Here is a 21,181-nt window from a genome sequence, read left to right on the forward strand (position 1 = left end):
TTGATCTACATAAAAAGTATTTAATATAGAGAATACCAGAGCACCTTTCATCAGGTAAAAGTCCCTGTGACATATATCAGATAATACTAATCAAATCTCCCTTTACCTGAAAAGAATTTCTGTTTGAATACAAAGTAATAAACTTCTTGTTCCCATCTTTTTTCAGACAAATCTTCAGCATCATTCAATTTGGGGGGGGGCGGGTCACAATTAATCCAGCAAAGAAATGATTGTGTTCTTCAAAAGAAAATAGCCAATACAAAGTTTTCTAATTTAAAAACAGCACCATTGGAGGAAAGGGATGTGTCTTTTAAGTGCAAAGTCCCTAAACAAGTGATTTACCAAAATTCATGCTAACTAAACTTTGAGTGGTTGCTTTCTATAACCTTCCTGTGATCCGGGGTAGAAAATAGAATAAAGTTAAAAAACAAAGCAAAAGAGTAACTTTTAAGAATCAACACACACACACACCCCACCCTGGCAGAGCGTGTTCTTCTTTGTTTTCTGCCAATTGTATCACCAGTCAGCGACCTCTACCACAAAGGGTGTTTTCACGTCTATCTTGCCACTGTTGATGATGGAGCAGTCGGTGAGCGGACGGTCACGCCCATCGGTTGCCTGCAGTTCTATGGAGTGGACCACTGTCTGGTGAGAGAAAAGGAGACCCATGGATCACTTCTGACCAGCAACTGTGGTGATCAAGAGGTAAAATCAATGTGACGTCTGAAAGCCCTAGTGGGAAATAAGTTGTTTTTGCTTTTTCTATAATTACAAAAACCATGCAAGATAACTATGGAAAATTTAGTCAGGAAACTTCTATATAACAGAATAAAATTTACCCACTAGCTTGCTAATCAGAGAGCATGTTTGTATATTTCCTCTCTTCTTTTTATTAGCATTTTATATTCTAAAAAATTAGATATTTTTGCAAACATCTAGCTCTAATAAAAAGTATTTCTATTCACTTCTTACAACCCAACTTAACAGTTAACATGGAGTTTGAGACAATTTCAGCTCCACTCTATAAGAGGTCTAGGCATAAGAAAATGAGCCAGAAAGCAGATTTAGTACTGGAGCTAGTTCTGGGTTTGCCCATTTTAAAGCTGACCCCAGCCAGTAATCTACAGGTTGAGTCTGGTACTAATGTAACCCCAATGCCGCAGTGGTGTAAAAGGCCCCTTTCTCTACTCCGGAAGGCTTCACAAGCTCACGGACTAATTTATGTCACATAGTGGGCAAGGACTAGGCAAGTGGACTTCTGATGAGTTTCCCAAACAGGGTTGAAACAAAAATAGCAACAAAGTCTCTGAGCGCTTTGGACATGGTGTCAGCTAATCCAGTCTCTGGCTGACTTAGGTTAATTTAAGATAATAGACCAGCACTCTTCTAATAATATCAATAATACATATTTCTAAATAGATTGTGTGTGTGGGTTCATATGTGCACATGTGTACCTAAAGCAGCAGCTACACATCCGAATTACCTGTGGCACTTTAAAAACTGCTTATTTAATGGTTAAAATGGAAATTTCTATGTTGTGTATATTTTACAATAATTTTTTAACACGCTTATTCGCGGGCCCACCTCTGGAGGTTCTGATTCTGTAAGTCTGGGGTGAGGTCCAGTGTTAATAAAGCTACCCAGACAATCTCTGGAGGGTCAGGGGATGGAAGTCAGGAGATCCTGAAAATTCCTTGAAACTATATGAAACACCACACTTTTTTTTTTCTTATGGAGAGAAAGTTTATAGTTTTCACTAGTTTCTCAAAGTAGTTTATGACTCATAAAATGTTAAGGACTGTTTGTCTAAGACCAGGCAGCAGATCTCCCAGGATGCATACCAGTGGTGGAAGGAGGTTGGTACACCAGGGCACCAAGACATAAGATCCAGAAGACTAGAAGAGAAACCATGACCAGAAGAAGAAAGCCCCAAATGCATACTCTTCATTTTTCTTACAGCCTAGCATTATGTTGTATTCAAAAATACTCATTGAACAAATGTTTGAATCAGTTTACATTTAAACTACTTAGAAACTGGTTAGACCCAATGGTCGAAGCTCCAAACTGGTTTAACACATGCATGTCTACGTTTAGCTCATTTAAAAAGCAAAGTTCAATAAGAGACTTGAGGAGTGCTAGGATTCGTTACTATTTAAGAATAGATTCTTTTGAGGACATTGAGGCTTATGAAAATATAGGCACGTCCTTCACTGTGATGGGACCTAAAGTGATATATTAAGTGATAGGTATCTACCCCGTTTGCCTTTCATCCCTCTTGCTAATGAGAATTATTTGACAGCTCTGGTTGAACACCTCCTTGCCTTGTAACGGAGGTTCTGAGTCAGCCGGCTCAGTTCCTGGCCTTTTGTCGAGTAGAATCAGAATAACAGGTAGAAGTTGTGGAAGAACTGCAACGAGCATGATTGGTTTGTTTACGCTTGAATGAGTTCACATGAAAACAAACAATGAAATGTGGAAGAGGGAAGGGAACCGAGGATTGTCCAGGGTTGTGTCAGGCAGACCTTATAGTTGCCAGTTGAAGAGCTGGAAGAGCATCTTTGGGCAGTTGCTAAGGAGGAGAAATGCTGGGAGTGGAAAAGAATGAGGATTTTAAAAAGTCTTTCTATGGATTATGAATTGGACCCCTTTGATATTCTTTAAGACACAGCAGCATAAACTTGAACCCTCTTTAGGAATTTTGGTTGTTATACCGTGTGTCATTGAAGGTGACTGTGTCTGTACTAAACCACATGGGGCTCAGGGGTTTTAAAAATATTTTATTTTGAATTGTGGTAAGAAACACATAACATAAAATTTGCCATCTCATCCATTTCTAAGTGTACAGTTCATTAGTTTAAGCATATTCACACTATTGTGCAACTAAACTCCAGAACTTTTTCATCTTATAAAACTAAAGATCTATAGAGATACCCACTGAAACTAGCTCCCCATTTCCTCATCCCCCCAGCCCCTGGCAACCACCATTCTGCTTTATGTTCCCGTGTAGATACCTCATTGGAATGGAATCATACAGCCTTTTTGTGACTGGCTTATTTTCTTTAACATTCCAAAGGTTTATTCATGTTGTAGCATGTGACAGGATCTCCTTCCTTTTTAAGGCTGAATAATATTTCATTGTATGTACATATGGGATTTTATTTGAGTTTCCACTTATTTCAAGTGTGAGATGAATTAAGTACTCAACTTCTCCCTGTCAAGACCCCAGCTTCTGCCCCAATGCTCCTAACAATTAAAAATACCACACCATATATAATTTATTCACCTTTGAAGAGGCCAGTCAGCATATAATTATGGCTCTCTAACAAGCACATTTGGAGATTAAATCACTAAGAGTACTCTCATTATAAATCTTTGAATGAGAAAAAATAATACATCAAGTTACCATTCCATCAATGACTTTTCCAAATACCACATGTTTGCCATCCAACCAGGTGGGCTTGGTCAAGGTGATAAAGAACTGAGAACCATTGGTGTCAGGCCCAGCATTGGCCATGCTGACCCACCCAATGCCGTAATGCTTCAGTTTGAAGTTCTCATCTGGAAATGTCTCACCGTAAATGCTTATACCTGAGTGAGACAAAACAAAAAGGGGAGAGACAACAGATGTTCTATGAAAGTAAATTCTTCAAAGGGGAATATAAGGTTTGAGTAGATTGGTTAATAGAACCCTGGAGGAGGTGGGGATGGGGAAAAGATGGTCAAATATAAGGAGATATAAAGCAGAGGATAAAATTAACTCCTTAACGGGGACTTCCCTGGAGGTCCAGTGGTTAAGATCCCATGCTTCCACTGCAGGGGGCGCGGGTTAGATCCCTGGCTGGGGAACTAGGATCCTGCATGCCGCGCAGCGCGGCCAAAAAAACTAAAAAAAAAAAATTAACTCCTTAAGGAAGCAGGGCATCAGGGACCAAAACAAATAGACAAAAGCCTTAAGTATGACACAAGATGGGAGGATGCCCTCTGGCCTCAAACCAAGACCCAAACCCTGAACAAGCCAAGTCAGTGATTTCAGTCCGAAATGAGAAGGAACTGAAGGTCAGGATGACATTGTGAAGCCCAATGGAAAGGTGGATAAGCCAACCTAGTGGCTCCACCTCTGTCCTGAGGTTCAGGTCACTTGTCCTGGATCACTCCTACCTCTGCAGCCAACCAGAGTACAAAACGCACTTCATCTACACCCTTAGTTAATTCTCACAACAATCCTATAGAATAGGTTTTCTCATTCCCATTTTGAATGGGAAACAGAGGTTATCAAACTTGAAAACAGCAGAGTAGAACTTGAACTTCTGGCTCTAACTCTGGTTCTCTAAGCACGAAGAGCCTCAGCACTGAGAACAACAGCGTAAGCCTGGAAGTCATCAGGCTTGATGACTTCAGGGCTTGTCAGGATACAGAGGGTCACAGCAACTGGCCGCACCCAGGGAGCCAACCTTGAACGGAAGAACCAAAGGCAGGCATGGGGGCTGGAGATCAAGCACAGCAGCAGGGAGAGCAGAACACATTTTTCCTATAAAACAACAGTACAGACCATGGAAAGTATCTGCTCCATCCTCCAACACCCTGAGTGCCTGTCACACCCACCTCCTCCACTGCAGGGCTCCTTATCCATTGGTGGCCAACCGTAAAGTCCTGGCTCAGTTAGCTCTTGTGTTATCTCCTTCTTACTATGCAGTACTTGTGAAGGACCAGGCAAAAATTCTACTTCCTTAAGCCTTGGGTCTCACATAGGCGTTTTTCTTTATTTATATACAACCAAAGCTTCTTCATAGCTAATGTAGTTAACTTTTAAAACACGATATCTAGAAAGTGTTGCAGTAGAGGAATTAGTAAGAAGGACATTTTGTGAATTCTAATTATTTTCCTTCTTAAGGTGTTTACATCTTGCAATATATGGCTTTTGAATGAATAACTAGATGTTTGAACAACTTCACTCCTTTGTAATTATCTTATATTTATCTGAGTAATTAATACAATATTTAATAATTTAAGGAAACCTGACTGTTTTTTTTTTCTTTGTAGACTAGATCAAATATAATTCATCTTACCAAGAAAAAAAAAGTCCTGGCTCAGTTAGAAGGACCAGAAGTGGATACCAAAGGCAAGCCATTTATAGCTGGTTGGTAAGTGACATATGAGGTGGCCCGGCAGGAAAGTTTTGCCTATAGAGAGGTCTAGGCTAAATTTAAATGATCCAAAAGGTCCTATCTACAAAACTCATGGGAGCCCATACACACACACAGAGCAGGGAAAGCAGAGAGAGAGAGGGCCACAGGAAAGAGGACACAGTAGAGCTCCATCACCACTCTTTGCTGGGCCCCAGGCAGGGCGGTGGGGTGCCAGTCCTGAGGGGACCCGTACTGGAGCTGCAGGCTTTTCCACCGAGACCCAGCTCTGCCGCAGCTGGGCTTGCTACCCTCGGCATCCTCACCAGCCCCAGGAAACCAAGTAACCTGAACATGTTCCTGTGCTCCCTCCTACATCCCCATACCCGGCAGCATTTCTGCAGGGACTCAAAGTAATCCTCCTGAAGAGTCTGGCAAATCCAAACACTGAAAGGCACCCATTTTCTTATTAAAAAAATGGCAATAAACATAAAATTAACAATAGTGCTTGAAAATGGCTTGTTTCTTTAAAAAGTGAGCAATTTAATATCCACCAAAACCATTATTTGCTGAATTAAAAATCTTAAACCTGAAGTAAATTTAAATTCTGTGTGGTTATATACTGTGTGTGTGTTCAGGAACTCACTACATTTCTGAGGAAAAATAGTCCAGGGAGCTGGGTAGCTGGAATCCTCAATGAGAAACAATAAGCTCAGAGATACTTGAAACTCTATAAATTGAAATATTTGTACTTTACAGAATTCTAACTTTGTTGATAAAAATTAATGTATACTGTAATTTTGACAAGTTGTCTATTACTTAATTTTTTTATTATTGAAAAAACTGACAATAAAAATGAAAGAATTTTGAAAGAAGAAGGTCAATTCACCTATAATCCTGCCACCTAAGTACCAGCCTCATCATTCTGGCATGATGTCCCCAGACCCCCTCCACCAACATGCACGTCTGCAGCTGGCTGCCACCCCAGGGTACACAGTTTTTCAGTCTACCTTTCCTTGCTATGACAGACATCTTTCTGTATTACTACATCCCAGAAGTCTAGGATCTTAAGCACTGCAAAACAGCCTACTAAATGAATATATCTCCACTATGGAAAGATAATGAACACCAAAGCAATACTGTTAAAAATTAGGAGGCCTCACTCATTCACACCTACCAAGATTTTGTTAGATAAGACCCCCTACCCCAACTCAATCCTTCTTGAAAAATTAGTCTGGTTGTCTTTATGACTTTGTTCCTTAAATCTGGGAATTCAATATGCTGGGTAAATACATCATCTTAACCTTAGGTTTCACCTGGGTAAGCAGGAAAGGAAAAATATTAGAGACAACTTTACCGCCAGTGCCATCTCCACTGGTGAAGTCTCCTCCTTGAATCATGAAATCTTTGATGACGCGATGAAATTTGCTTCCTCTATATCCATATCCTTTCTAAAGAGATTATGTCAATTGAATACACAAGTAGATATAACCCATACTGTAAGATAAACCCCAGTGTTTATCTGGAAATGACAAAATGAGAAAATTACACGAAATATCTACAGAACTAGATGAGGTGCCTGCAATAATTTACTGATAGAAATTTATCATTAGCTGACTGAAAAGTAAATACATAAACTATAGAGGTAAAGTATTAACATGCACAAGTAAAAAGAGAGAAGTCTGCATTTTCACTTGATGACTGTTTCCTGTCAGTTTCTAGAACCCTGAGGAAACTGAGGGCTTGAAGAATAGCGATTTTCTAGGAAAACAAAGTAAAATATTGTTAAATGTCTCAAGTTCATCTCATCTACTAATTTAATACTTATTTTCCCAGAATACATCTTTACGTTTGGCTTAAAAGAAGGAAGATCTACTTCTGTGTAGTTAAAGGGAATAAAATTGAGACATACCTCTCCTGTTGCCAGAGCGACAAAATTTTCCACAGTCTTGGGCACAACTTTTCCAAAGAGGCCAATCACAATTCTGCCTACATCTTTATCTCCAATCCTCACATCAAAGAAGACCTGCGTGTGGTTGAAAGGCAGAGCAGAAGGTTATAATGTGAAAAAGCCACAATACAAGGTAAGGGAGCATGATAATCTGAGAACTGATCCACATGCAAGGGCCCTGCCCACCAGTATTTTATAAAGGAGCATGAAGGAGCTATTTTATGAAGGAGCATGATATAAATTAAAGGAGCTCTGAAACCATCTTGTGGGTGCATTTCACTCACAAATATCCATTCACCAAACAGTTACGGAGCACCACCTCTAGGCCAGGCACTGTACTAGGAACTGGGTTTAAAGTTGGACTCAATACTGTCAGAGTCAGCCAGTAATGTCTTCAAGAATTCCTCTCCCCTCCACAACCCAGACCAGCACTGCTCTGGCCTCCTGTTTCCTAGCTCTGCGGACACAGGTTAGAGTGGAGACTGTTGGTCTTCTGAGAGGTAATGCTCTCCAGTCTTGGCAGGAGGAAAAAAAATGGTGAGGAGAGAAACAGTCTAACCATCCAGATTTATTTTTTTGTAACTTCGAGCAGTGCTAAATTCCCAATGAGTTCTGAGTAGACATCTGCTGTCAAGGGGACCGTGAAAGATTATCACAACACACAACACTCCTCCAGAAGGCCTGCCACTCACGTCCAGACACACTAAGGCACCAGGGCCACAGCTGCACCCAAAGTACAACAAACATTACACTCAGGTCCTGACAGAACCATTTACCCTGTAAACTCAGACACCAAATTCAGTCATCATGTCCCCAAAGTTGCACATATACAACAGTTTAGAACAGAAAAGAGCAAGCACACATCTGGAAGTGAGTCACTTTTTTTTGCAGATAAACTTTAAAAGCTCTCTTGGACTGTTTTTTTACTGTTTCATCTGAAATGAAATTACAAACGTCTTGCTTCACAAATCACTGTGTTGAGATGATTTTGAGATAGAATGCTTGAAAAGGCCATGGAGTCAAAGGGCATTCTATTAGTGAGTTTAGATTATACGAACCAATTTACTGTTTGAATGGGTAAAAAAGACATTCAAGAGATGGCTTTAAAAAATATAAGAAGGGTTGTCAAAGAGAAAAGATGTGGTACAGTTTAGAAAAATCACGAAGTAAAGACTGTCAAGCTCTAGTTCAAGACAAGAGCTTCTGTCAATACATCAGGACGTCTGTCACAGGATGATGTGGTATTTTGCAATTTTACATGGCCAAAGCAGCAAAGACTGTATTATTATTTATATGGTAAAACTTCATAGAATACACAAAAGACGGTGCCCTTGAGATTGGGCAGTGCAGTGGAGTAGGACAATTCAGGAAGCTGCATTAACACCCACAGGAGCCCAGCGTGCAGAGCTGGGGTCAAAGAGAAGCAGGTTCTCCAAAGGGATTTCTGAACCAAGGAGTAAATTCAATAACAGGCAATAATGAAGCAGCACCGGGACAAGAATTGGGTATGCAATCATAAAGAAGCACCGTATAAGACACTAGAAAAGTCTATCAGACTTTTAAAATAAAGAAGAGGAAATAAAGCCTGTGAACATTTCAACAGCAAAGAGAATCAAATGTGGGAGGGCAGCATAAGATGAAGAAAAAGTGTCTGTCACCCAGCGTAACTCTTCAGTAAAAATCTTATTTTCTTACACGCAGCCTAGCACACATATTAATATGATTTTTTTTCCAAACCACAACATCCTTCAACTTCATGCGTGATGGCAAGAAAATATAGCAGAGTTTCCCTAACTCTAATGGAAATGATGAAATCAAATCTTATTGTCAACAAGTACTTGTCAAAGATCCATGCAGAAGGCAGCGTGAGGGTACAAGCTACTGGAGGGAGCCCCTGTCCTAAGGGAGCTTATGTAAACAGGCCAAGTAAACGAACAACCATAGCACAAGGCCCCAGGTTACAAATGCCCCAAGAACACTGTACACCCACTGTTGTGGAGGAATGTTAAGGCTGAAGGAAGGCATCCTGGCGAAGGTGTGATGGGAGGCAGGCCTGGAAGGAGGGGAGCAGCCTCCAGGGACAGGGATGGGCAGTTCTTTCTGGGACCAAAGTACTGAGGCAGGAAAAATGATCCATGTGCAGAGAAGCAACACAGCCCTTCTGACCGCAACCAGCTGGCAAGGGAGACTCTCACCAGTTCCAGAGGCAAAGGAAGGATGCCAGCTAAGAGATCCAGCTTTTGTTAGGCAACACTAGGAGCATGAAAGACAAAATTTCAATTTGAGGCTGTGTTCACTTGGACTGCGATTTATGATGAATATGGCTCTGTCTAGGCAGGGAACCCTTAAGGGGTAGAAACGGTGTTTTTAGATTCCCAGTGTCAGCTCACGCAGGTACTCAAAAAATGCTAAATAGTTCAATGCCAGTTGATACGAAATGAGGACCAGGGCACACACACACCTAGATAGAGGGTGAAGGTGGGCCCAGGGTGGCTGCCAGGCAAACCTTCTCACCCTGAGATCGTCTGTGACTTTGCTGCGTGTCCTTGGGAACAGGCCCCGTGCTAGACAAGGGGTGGGGCTGCAAAGTCCCTACCCTCCTGGAGCTTACCCTCCCACAGAAGAGAAAGCACATAGATACTCGCTATAATATAATGGGAAGTCACGTTTTACGAGAAGATATGTACAGATAAAATGTCACGGTTAGAGGTGATGATTATCTGTGGAGATCAGGGCAGGCTTCCTGGAAAAGGTGGCACTTGAATTCCATGTTGCACTTCAGGAGCTGGCCCCTCAGTCACTCCTTTTTTCCCTTGAGACTGCCCTTGAAAGTCATTTGAAAATTACGGGGGGACTTCCCTGGTGGTGCAGTGGTTAAGAATCTGCCTGCCAATGCAGGGGACACGGGTTCGAGCCCTGGTCCGGGAAGATGCCACATGCCGCAGAGCCACTAAGTCCGTGCGCCACTGAGCCTGTGCTCTAGAGCCCGCGAGCCACAACTACTGAGCCCACGTGCCACAACTACTGAAGCCCACATGCCTAGAGTCTGTGCTCCACAACAAGAGAAGCCACTGCAATGAGAAGCCCGCACACTGTAACGAAGAGTAGACCCTGCTCGCTGCAACTAGAGAAAGCCCGCGCACAGAAACGAAGACCCAACGCAGCCAAAAATAAATAAGTAAATAAATTTATTTTTTAAAAAATTACAGGGCACTGGAGGTGGGGAGAGACAGGGGAAGAGGCAAGAGGCACTCACATAGCCTGCCCCAAACCCTTGTAGGGTTAATCCTGCTTCCATTTCCAAAGTAACTGGGGAAGACACCAAGTACACGAGCTGTGAGGTCCAGGAAACTGTTCTCAAACCAGCTCCACCACTAACTGGCCATGGGACCTTGGGCAACTCTGAGCTCCTGTTCCTCATCTGTACCCAGATGATGATTCCTCTCAGGGCTGCACTGCCACAGGAGGATTAATAAGATAACACAAATAACACTAACAATTGACCTCTTAAATCAGGAACTTCAATCAGGGCTAAGCATTTTACATGCTTTATCACATCTAACATGCAAAACCCTGCAGGTAGGTATTATTTCTCTTTCCACTTACAGAGGAACTAGAAATGGAATAGAGGAGGAGCCTCAGACATTAGGTAACTTGCTGTTACCCCAGCTGAAGCCTCCTGGCCACTCCAAGAGCTGCAGAAAGTGCCAGCAAGTTGTGACATTAGTGCAGCTGGAAAGATGGCAGCATTATTTTCTACAGTCTCGGGGCCTGACCCTGCACAGAGCCCATGGCATCTGCTGGAAAGTGCGGGGCTGCAAACACTAACTCGGTGGATTTTGAGACCAGTGAGCTGGAGCCCCAACCTGAGACTCCACGGCTGGGCAGGAGGCTGAGGTGGCGGCTGGCAGCAGGATTCATGGACAAGGTGAGTGCCATTAAAGGGCCCTGGGGGGAATAGCACTTCACACCTCTCATTTACAGATTCCTGTTTTTAAACAAAATCAGAGGAAAAGGTAAAGACTGCTGGGGAAAACAATACACTAGAGTGATGGCCAATTAATCTACTTTTCCACACTCAGAGAAATCATTTTTTAATGTTTCCACTTTCCAATAGATTAGTTGTTTTAAAATGTCCACTGAAAAAGTAATTCAACAGAGTTGAAACTGTGGAAGGACATGCCTACACAGTTTTTAGAACGTAATGACAAATGGGCTGGGAAAAAAGGAGATACATTGAGTGACTATTCCAAAAGTAGAGTGCGTGAAAACTCCCTCAGTGACAGCACCCTGGACTTGGGGCGAAGATGCCCCAACTCTTCCCCTCTTGCAGCCACCAGCTTCCTTCCCTCTCCTCGAGGTTCCCAACCGCAGCTCCACACTCCCAGAGACTGTGATTACTGATTACTTGCTCTGGGGTGGTCTCTGCACTGGTAGGTCTAAAAGCTTCCCAGGTAAGCCTGTTCCCAGATACTATAGGTGATGTTCTCACACTAACAAATTATTCGTTGCATATCTGAAATTCACATCTCACTGGGCATCCTGTATTTCATCTGACAGTCCTACCCCCTTTCTCCCACCCTTATCTAAACAGTCAGCAAGTCCTGTTAGTTACACTTCAAAAGTCGATTTCTAGTCCCTCCCTGGCTCCCCATTTCCACCATTACCCCCCCTAATCCAAGCCACCACCATCCAGATTCTGACCTGGAGCCCTGAAGACCTCCCAGTTCACTCTCCACTGAACAACCACAGTAATTGTTTAAAAGCATATATGAGATCATGTCGATTCCATGCTTACAACCCTTCAGCAGCTATAACTGCACTTAGAATAAGACTTCAAATTATGAGAATAATTGCCTTAAAACCCATACTCCGAACTGTGGCCCGGAAGGCACTACCTTATCTTGCTGCTGCTCACCCCCTAACCTCATCTCAAGCCACTCCGCCTCTCATCCCTGGGCTGAAGCCACACCGTCCCTTCTCCATCCTCTGAACATACAATGGCTTTTCTGTCTGGAGGCCTTGCATATGCAGTTCCCTTTGCCTCCTAAGTCTTTGCCAGGCTGGTTTTTTTTTTTTCTTACCTTTCAGGTATTTTTAAATGTCACCCAATCTATTTCCGGGTTTATTTCCTTCATCATTTCATCACTTTATAAATTTTATGTTTAAGGCTTATCCCATGAGACCCAAATAGTATCTGCAGATTGGAAGAACCCCCCCCCCTTCCCCCCTTCAGCTATGTGGCCTTGTATAAGCCGTTTCCCAAAGCTAGATAAGCCCCAAAGATCAAGGGGCTGGGAGGAGAATCAGTGCTCAAAGCCAGCAAGCTCAGTTTATCACCACACATACCCCGCAGCACGGCCTTTCTGTTCACTCTTAGGCTACATCAGATGTTGGGCTGAACCTCCCCCGCCCCTTGTCCTCCCCCCTCCTCGGTGGGGTGTGTGGTAGAGGATTTAAGCATCCAACAGTATCATTTCTACTGGCAGACACCGGACCGATTGTTAGGGCCACCTGCAGCTGCCCCTCCTTCCAGATTCCAAGACACTCCTGCCAGTGGGTTTTCTAGAAGTGGTCATCAAGGGCCTCAAATCATCCCCTCCCTCCTTCCCTCCCTCTATCTCTCCCTGTACCCTCCCATTATCCTCTAACCTTGGCTAAATATGGTGGGGAAAGACCTGAAGCTGTAAAGACCCAGTCTATGGCAGATGTCCCCCCACCCCACCCCCCAATCGTGATCAAAAGGCTGGCCTCAGTTATACAGGAGCCGCCTGTGCCGTGCTAGCACCGTCCCCACCAGCCGCCAGAGTCTGAAAAGCGCACCTCTCCCTCCCCGGGGAGGACGGTCGTTCCTAAATACAGGAAAAGGAGGCTAGCCCTTGGTTTCAGCAAGGCCACGTAACGCCTGCCCCGACCCCACCGCGACAGGGGCTGGACCTGGTATCTACCAGGTCGGGTGACACCCGCGGCGGGCGGCCCAGCTGCAACCCCTCCGCTCGCAACGCGTCTCCTCCGCCCGTCCCCGTCCCTCCCGCGTTCTTCCTGCTTCTATTCCCTAGTCCCCGCCAAGGCGAAGGAAGTACTCAGCGGTCTCCTTCCTGAAGAAAGGGCCCGCCGGTTCCGGAAGCTTCTCCCAACTCCCAGGCAAAGTTCAGACAGCCGGCGGCGGGGGCGGACTCGGCCCAGCGCCCCCAAAGTCTCCCGGGAGAGCGCGGCCCCCCCGCGCGCGGGCAGCCTCCTGCCACCTAGCCCCCCGGCCGCCTCCCGTCCTCTGCGCCCGGGAAGCCCCCTCCTCGCCGCCCCTGACCCTGAGGTTCCAGTCCCCAAAGCTCTCCCATCCCCTTGGCCAGCACGAGGGGAAGCTGCTGCCCGCCGCCCGGTCACCTTGGCCGTCACCGAGGGGCCTCGCTTGCGGACGCCTGACGCTCCCGCAGAAGGTACAAGAGCGCTGAGCCCCACGCAAAGCACGAGAGGTACCAGCAGCCGGGGACCCGGGCCCATCGTGAGCGGTGGCAGCGGGGGCAGCGCCTCGGGCGCAACCGCAGGTTCCGGGACCGCTGGTGGGACTCTCGGCCGGCTGCGCCTGCGCGCTCCCGGTTCGGGGCGGGGGGGCGCGGGGGTGACGGGGATGGGGCAGTCGGGGCAGGCCCGGAACCTAGGGCGCCTCCTCCCAAGTTCAGCCCAGCGACCCGAGCTAGGGACTCGGAGAGGCGCGCCATGGAGGGCGCAGCCGAATCCAACCACCCAGAGGCTGCTCTGGGCGCCGGCATCCGGAGCGAGCCAGCGCTGCTCGGGTGCGGCGGGCTCGGCTCGGACCCGGGAGCTGAGGGGTGCGCGCTGGGGTATCGCCAGGAACTTACAGCGTAGATGCGTATTAAACCTGATGGAAAGCCGAGGACTCTCCGGGCTCCGGGCCCTCCTGGCAACTTGCGCGCCGCAGGGCTGGGGACTCTGCGGACGGGTCCCGGTCTGTGACCGCAGCTGCCCTTGGAGCAGCCTCCGCCGCGCCTGCCAGGTTCCAATGTTCCATCAGAGGCTTTAGCTAAGTTTTGGAAGCCTCTCAGAACTCTGGGACCCCGGATGTTTAGACTCGATTACACATGATGAATGACCTCTCATTGAGATGATTCAAGTTGGGGATATAATTTTTACAAACTTAAGAATTATGTTTAGGAAAGTTATTTAATGACATGGGGAAATGCTCATATTTTTAAATGGAAAACTCAGTTTGCAAAATCACATAGAAATTCGGATGTCAACTGTGAAAATAAATGTATAAAGGCATTTTAAAAATGGAAAGAAATGTACCAAAACATTTACAGTAGCTATGGTGATGGAATAATGGATTTTTGTTTTCTTTGTAATTTTCTGATTTCCCAGATGTTCTACATTGAGCATGTAAGTATTTTATAATCAGGACAATGTTGTTTTAAAACTCAGTGCTTTTTGCATTAGAACTTCAAAGAACTTTTTTATTTTAGTGTAATAGCTCCAAAATTAACTGCAAATTAATAATAGTATTCTCTTGGTTTTCTTAGGGGCTAGTGCCATGACTTTCGAGACAAGATTTTACTTGGGTAAGCAGATAGGATTCCTATATATAACTAAGTGTAGATCTCAAATTACCCTGGAACCTTCCAGTATATACAAAGAGTAACCACCACTTTTGAGGGTTGGGCAGAACACTTCTGAACTATTTTGATGTTTCAGCCCAGTGAAGGATCTAATGGCTTTCCTTATCACCTCCACCCCACATAAAGAGGGAGTCCCCCTTTCGTAGCAAGCTAAGGATATCAGAGGGCTTATGCCTGTATTTATTCCTTTTGATTCAGATCTAGTACAATGTCTGGTGTATAGTGATTTCTCAATAAATATTTGTTCAGTGAGTGAATGTGTCTACTTTTTAAAAATTTTATTGGGAAGATTAATACAAATAAAGAAAAGTGCACAAAATGTAAATGTACAAATCAACGAATTATCACAAAGCAAATGCAGCTAGAACCCCACCCATCTAAAGAAATGAAATATTCACCAGCTCTCTAGAAACTCCTCTTGTACCCACTCCCAACTACTAACACTTTCTTCTCCCTAAATTAACCACAATCCTGACTTCTTCCAATATGGTTTAGTTTTGTTTTAACTTTGTGTGAATGGAATCTTATGTGTTCTTTTGCTCAAATTTGTTTGTGAAATTCATCCACGTTTTGGGTGTAGCTATTTTGGTTCATAGCACAAGCTAGGGGTCGAATTTTTTTTTCCATATGAATTCCACTTGTCTCAGCATAATTTATTGAAAAGTGGCTTCTTTACTTACTGCTCTGTAATGCTACTTCTGTCATGGAGCAAGTGTCTGTACATGCATAGGTCTGTTTGTGGGCCCTCTTTTCTGTCCCATTGGTATATTTGTCTATCTTTGTGCCAATACCACATTGTCTTAATGAAAATAGCCTTATAGTAAGTCTTCATATTTAGTAGTACAAGTCTCAGCACTTTGTTCAACAGATTTTTGGCTATTCTTGACCCTTTCTGTGTTCATATAAACTTGAGAATCAGCTTGTCAGTTTCCATAAACTGGGATTTTGATTGGAATTGCATTGCATGTATACATCATTTTGGAAAGACTTGGCATATTTGTAATATTGAGTCTTCCAATTTATGAATGTGTCATAGTCCTCCATTTATTTAGATCTTCTTTAATTTCTCTCAGTAAGATTTCATAAGGTCTTACACATATTATGTTAGATTGATTTCAAGGTGTTTCGTTTTTGTTTTTGTTTTGTTTTTTGCTATTATAAATTACATCTTTTTAAACACATTTTCCTGTTTTTTGATATTACATCATAGTAAAATAAATTTTGTTTATTAATCTTGAATAGACCAGTTTGTTAAACTTATTAATTCTAATATTTTATCTGTGAATTATTTAGGATTTTCTACAGAGACAACTATATTATTCATGAATAATGACAGTTTTACTTCTTCCTTTCTAATCTTTATACCTTTTATTTCTTTTTCTTGCCTTATTGCACGGCCAGGACCTTCAGTACAAAAAGAAGTGACAATAGGGTAAGTCCTTGTTTTCTGGATTAAATTTTGCCCCCAAAAGGGTACGTTGAAGTCCTAAACCCCAGTATCTATGAATGTGACCCTATTTCCAAATAGGGTTTTTTGCAGATGTAATCAAGTTAAGATGAGATCGTACTGGAGTAGGTTGGCCCTACTGCAATATGACTGGTGTCCTTGTAAAAAGAGGAGTGACAAAGACACACACAGAGGAAGACACCATGTGAAGACCCTAGGAAACTAATAATAAACTTGTCCGTCCTAATGCCAGAAGGAAAGCTTTCAATATTTTATCATTAAGTCTGATATTTGCTGAATGTTCTTTTGGGTGGGGATATTCTTTTTTGACTTAAGAAAATTCCTTTTTTAGTCCTAGTTTGTTAAGAGGTTTTATCATGAATTTAATCAACATCATGTATTGAAATCAATGAAAATAATCAGATGATATTCCCTTAATCTGTTAATGTGGTGAATTGCATTGATTTTTAAATCTTAACCTATCCTTGCTTTCTGGAATATGCCCAACATGTATTGACCTTTTTTCTATTGCTGTATATATATATAAAACAAACTTAACAAGAACTGAAAAAAGACATTGCTTCTGAAATGAAGTTCAGGAAAAAAGAAAACAGTAAATAAATTGATTCTGGCTTTCCAGTTCAGACCAAGCAAATCACCAACATTCCATTTTTATGTTAATGGGTAAGTTTGTTATTCTTAAGTTCAGGATATTTGCATCTATATTCACAAATCAGACCAGTTTAAAAATTTCTTTTTTGGAATTTCCTGTCAGTACTTTTTTTTTTTAATCAGGGTTATTCTAGCACCTTAACATGAATCGGCAAATGGTAGGTGTTTTTCCTGTGCTCTGAAAAGACTTGTGAAAGATTGCCATTATTTCTTCCTTGAATGTTTCTTACAAGCCATCTGTGCCCAGAGTTTTCTTTATTGTAAAGTTTTAAATTATAGGTTTAATTTTTTAAATGGTTGAAGGATTATTTAAATTTTCTATTCTTCTGTCAGTTTTTACATGTATATTTTGAGGAATTTGCTTCATTTATATTTTAAAATTTACTGACATAAAGTTATTTAATATATCTTTTTATAATTTTGTAGGTCTGCAGGACTTATAGTCAGGTCTTCTTCTTTCATTCCTGACATTGGCTATTTATTTTTCTTTTTTCTTCAACAGCTCCATCAATGAAGCTGATGATTATATGTTTGGTTTGATTTTATTTCATTAGTTTATGTTCTTAACTTTATTTCCTTCCTTCTCTTTCTTTGAGTTTAATTTCCTATTATTTTCTATGTCCTTGAAGTAGACTCTTTTTTTTTGCACTTAGCAGTATTCATTTATATTTCCTCCATGTCATTTAATGGCTTAATAACTCATTTGTTTTTATTGCTGAATAACACTCCATGGTATGGTGTACCACTGTTTATCCATTCACCTACTGCTTCCAAGTTATGGAATTATGAAGTTGATTGCTTCCAAGTTATGGAATTATGAATAAAGATGCTATTAACTCTGTGTGCAGGTTTTTGTATAGGTATAAGTTTTCAATTCCTTTGGGTAAATACCTCTTAGAGTGATAACCTGGATCGTATGGTAAGAGTATGTTTCATTTTGTAAGAAACTGCCAAACTGTCTTCCATAGTGGCTGTACCATTTTGCATTTCCACCAGCAATAAGTGAGTGTTTCCGTTCTTCCACATCCTTGTCAGCATTTGGTGTTGTCAGTGTTTTGGATTTTAGCCATTCTAATAGGTGTATGTGTCGGGGGCAAGTATTTTAGCTCTCAGTGTTGTGTAAGCCAAATTCTTCTTTTTATTAATCCATGAATAACAACATTCCTGAGAAGAAAGAATCCTGAAAACTAAGACACAAAGAACTTAGGTTATTTTTTTCAATTTATTTAAACTAAAAACAAAACCAAAAAAATAGATGCCCATTTCTCCCATCCCTAACTGCCACCTCTGGCAGTCACCATCTGTTCTCTGTATGAGCTTAGTTGTTTTTTTGTTTGTTTGCTTGCTTTTTATTTTTTTTTTAAGATACCACCTATAAGAGATCATGTGGTAGTTGTCTTTGTCTGACTTACTTTCCTCAATTCATCAATTTTTTTAGCCTTTCTTCTTTTATTGCTCTATGTGCAATTAAAATGATAAAATTCCCCATAAGAAGCACAACTTTAGATGCTTTCCACATCTAAAGTTTTGATATGTAGTATTTTCACTATCATTCAGTTAAAAATATTTTCTAATTTACACTTTAGAAAAAGGCCGTGTTACTTAGAAGTGTAGTACTTTATTTCCACAACATAACATTTTTTTTTTAATGCAACATAGAATCATTTTGCAATTTCTTTTTTTTTAATTTTTTGGCTGTGTTGGGTCTTCGTTTCTGTGCGAGGGCTTTCTCTAGTTGTGGCGAGCGGGGGCCACTCTTCATCGCGGTGCGCGGGCCTCTCACTATCGCGGCCTCTCTTGTTGCGGAGCACAGGCTCCAGACGCGCAGGCTCAGTAATTGTGGCTCACGGGCCCAGTTGCTCCGCGGCATGTGGGATCCTCCCAGACCAGGGCTCGAACCCGTGTCCCCTGCATTGGCAGGCGGATTCTCAACCACTGCACCACCAGGGAAGCCCCAACATAACATTTTAAAAATCTTTTTGTTAGTGATTTCTAGCTTAGTTGTATTGTGGTGAGAAAATATACTTTTTATTATCTCATTCTTTTAAAACATATGGAGAGTTGATTTATGACATTGGATCTGGTCAATTTTTGGGGGGAAACTGTTTCCCGTGTATTAAGTGCATTCTGTCCTGACTCAATATTCTATGTATTAGATCAAGTTTGTCAACCCTGCATTTCATATCTCTATCCTTACTGACTTTTTATCTGCGTGTTATAAGGGTTATAAAAGTTACTATAGGAGTGCATTAAAATCTCTCATTATGACTGCAGATAGTCTATTTCTCCTCATAGATCTGTAAATTTTTCTTTATGTGTTTTAAGGCAACTTTATTGAGTGCAAAAAAATCCAATATTATTTTTCAATAAATTGAATTTTTTTGTAATTATGAAGTGTTGCTGTTTACTTCTAGTAATGTTTTTTGCCTTAAAGTCTGATAGTGCTATAACTCACCATCTTTCTTTTGGCTACTGAATGCCTGGTTTATCTTTTCCTATGAATCTACTTTCAATCTATCTGTCCTTATAGTTTAATATATTTCTTGTAAATAGCATAAATTGTTTTTCTAATGAAGTTTGGTCATCTTTACCTTACGTAGAATAGGTAGCCTGTTTATACTTAATGTATTTACTTAACATGTTTGTATTTAAATCTAATGTCTTCATATTTTATTTCTATTGGTACCCTGTTTTATGTTCCTCTTTCTCTCTCTTCTTGGCTTACTCTGAGCTGATGGAACAGATATTAGTATTCTGTATTCCTCCTCTACTAGTCTGACATTTACTCATCCTTTTAATACTGTATCAGTAGTTTTACTAGAGATTACAACATGCAGTCTTGATTTTTCAAAGCCTAGCGTTACCTGTTAGTCTTACTCTCTTTCTGGATAATGTAAACCCTCAGGACACTTTACTTCTATTTGCCTTCTCTGCAGTTGTATGCAGTTCTTGTCATGTATTGTATTCTTACCCCCACAACACATAAAAATCAGTATTGCCTAATAAAATCTTACACATTCAGATTTATCCGCACATTTACATTACCTTTGCTCTTCATTACTTCCTGTATATCTAACTTTATACACTGACCATTTTTCTCCTGCCTGAGGAACTCCATTTGGTATTTCCTGAAGTGCTAGTCTGCTGAGGAGAAGTTATTTTATTTTTATCTGGAAATGTCATTCCTGAAGGATATTTTTGTTCAGTATAAAATTACTTCCTTTCAGCAGTATGCATATGCCATTTCTTTTGACTTCTAGTTTCCATTATCTCTACTGAGAAATCTGCTATTACTCCTTTGGAAGTAATCTATCTTTTCAAAATCTGGATGATTTTAGTATCTTTCTCTCTATATTAGATTTTTAAAGCAGTTATACTAGAATTTGCTTAAGCGTAGATTTCTTTTTATTTATCCTGCTTGGGATTCATAAGGCTTCTTAATTCTGTGACTTGATGTCTCTTACCAGCTTTAGAAAACTCTCAGTCATTAACTATGCAAAAGTCACTTACAATCAGTGTTACTACAAAATACAGTTACTTTCATTTGTGTGCATTCTTTATGGTCTTTTTCACATCTTTCAAAAGCACTTGTGTGATATAATCATAGTGTAAATTGTATAATTAAAATTACTGATAAAATGTAAGATTAATATAAAATGTATACATTATGTATTGCATGTGTGTATTATAAAAGGGATTAGCCAGTCTGTTGGCAGTTATCTTTTTGTAGTGTCAAAATAAACAGTGGAGGTATATATTTATAGCTTGCCACTTTTGTTGTAGTTTTGATTCATCACAAAGAAAGAGTGCTTTTGAGTGTGAAATTTCACAATTATCTAACTTAAAGAGTGCTTACTAATGATTTATGAGTACCAGAGACTACAGTTTTATCATATTTAGGTTTTTTTCTAGTATATCATAAGGAAGTTTTACATTTCTGCTGCTTTTAACATAAATGTGGCTCTCAAAGCTACATTTCAGTGTCATTCAACCCTTTATGTTTTGTCCACTGTGTTAACTTTTTTCCTCATTTATAAATAATGCCTTAGTTGAGTCAAATATTACCTTCCCTCAAACTACAATGAAACTTTGCTAAATTAAATTCATGTTTAGCAAATAAATGCCTAAGGCTTTTGTTGATTATAGCATTTGAATGGTGAGTTTTTGCCTGGAAAATTTCTTTCAAGTGTTAAGATGAGGGTGCAGTCACCTTAGATCACAGAGAGGCACTGGGGTCTGGCTAGGACTCAGTATTGGAATGAAATTACTGGGGCTCTCTCCATCTTTAATGTGCATAGCACGTTTTTTTCTAGAGCTATTTATTTACTCAAAGGTTCTCCCTTCATAGACTGCC

General features: G+C 41.3%; 1 protein-coding gene across 1 annotated transcript; it reads right to left on the minus strand.

Annotated features, from left to right (window-relative positions):
• On the minus strand, positions 1-13,665 carry PPIC (peptidylprolyl isomerase C). The gene is made up of 5 exons (XM_007188482.2): positions 13,459-13,665; positions 7,036-7,149; positions 6,481-6,574; positions 3,404-3,588; positions 1-645 (listed from the first exon to the last, which is right to left on the minus strand). The coding sequence occupies exons 1-5, from the start codon at positions 13,573-13,575 to the stop codon at positions 517-519; spliced, it is 639 nt and encodes a 212-aa protein (XP_007188544.1). The 5' UTR covers positions 13,576-13,665; the 3' UTR covers positions 1-516.
• Between the last annotated feature and the right edge of the window lie 7,516 nt (positions 13,666-21,181).

Source organism: Balaenoptera acutorostrata, chromosome 2 (genome assembly GCF_949987535.1).
Source record: "Balaenoptera acutorostrata chromosome 2, mBalAcu1.1, whole genome shotgun sequence".
Lineage (NCBI taxonomy): Eukaryota > Metazoa > Chordata > Mammalia > Artiodactyla > Balaenopteridae > Balaenoptera > Balaenoptera acutorostrata.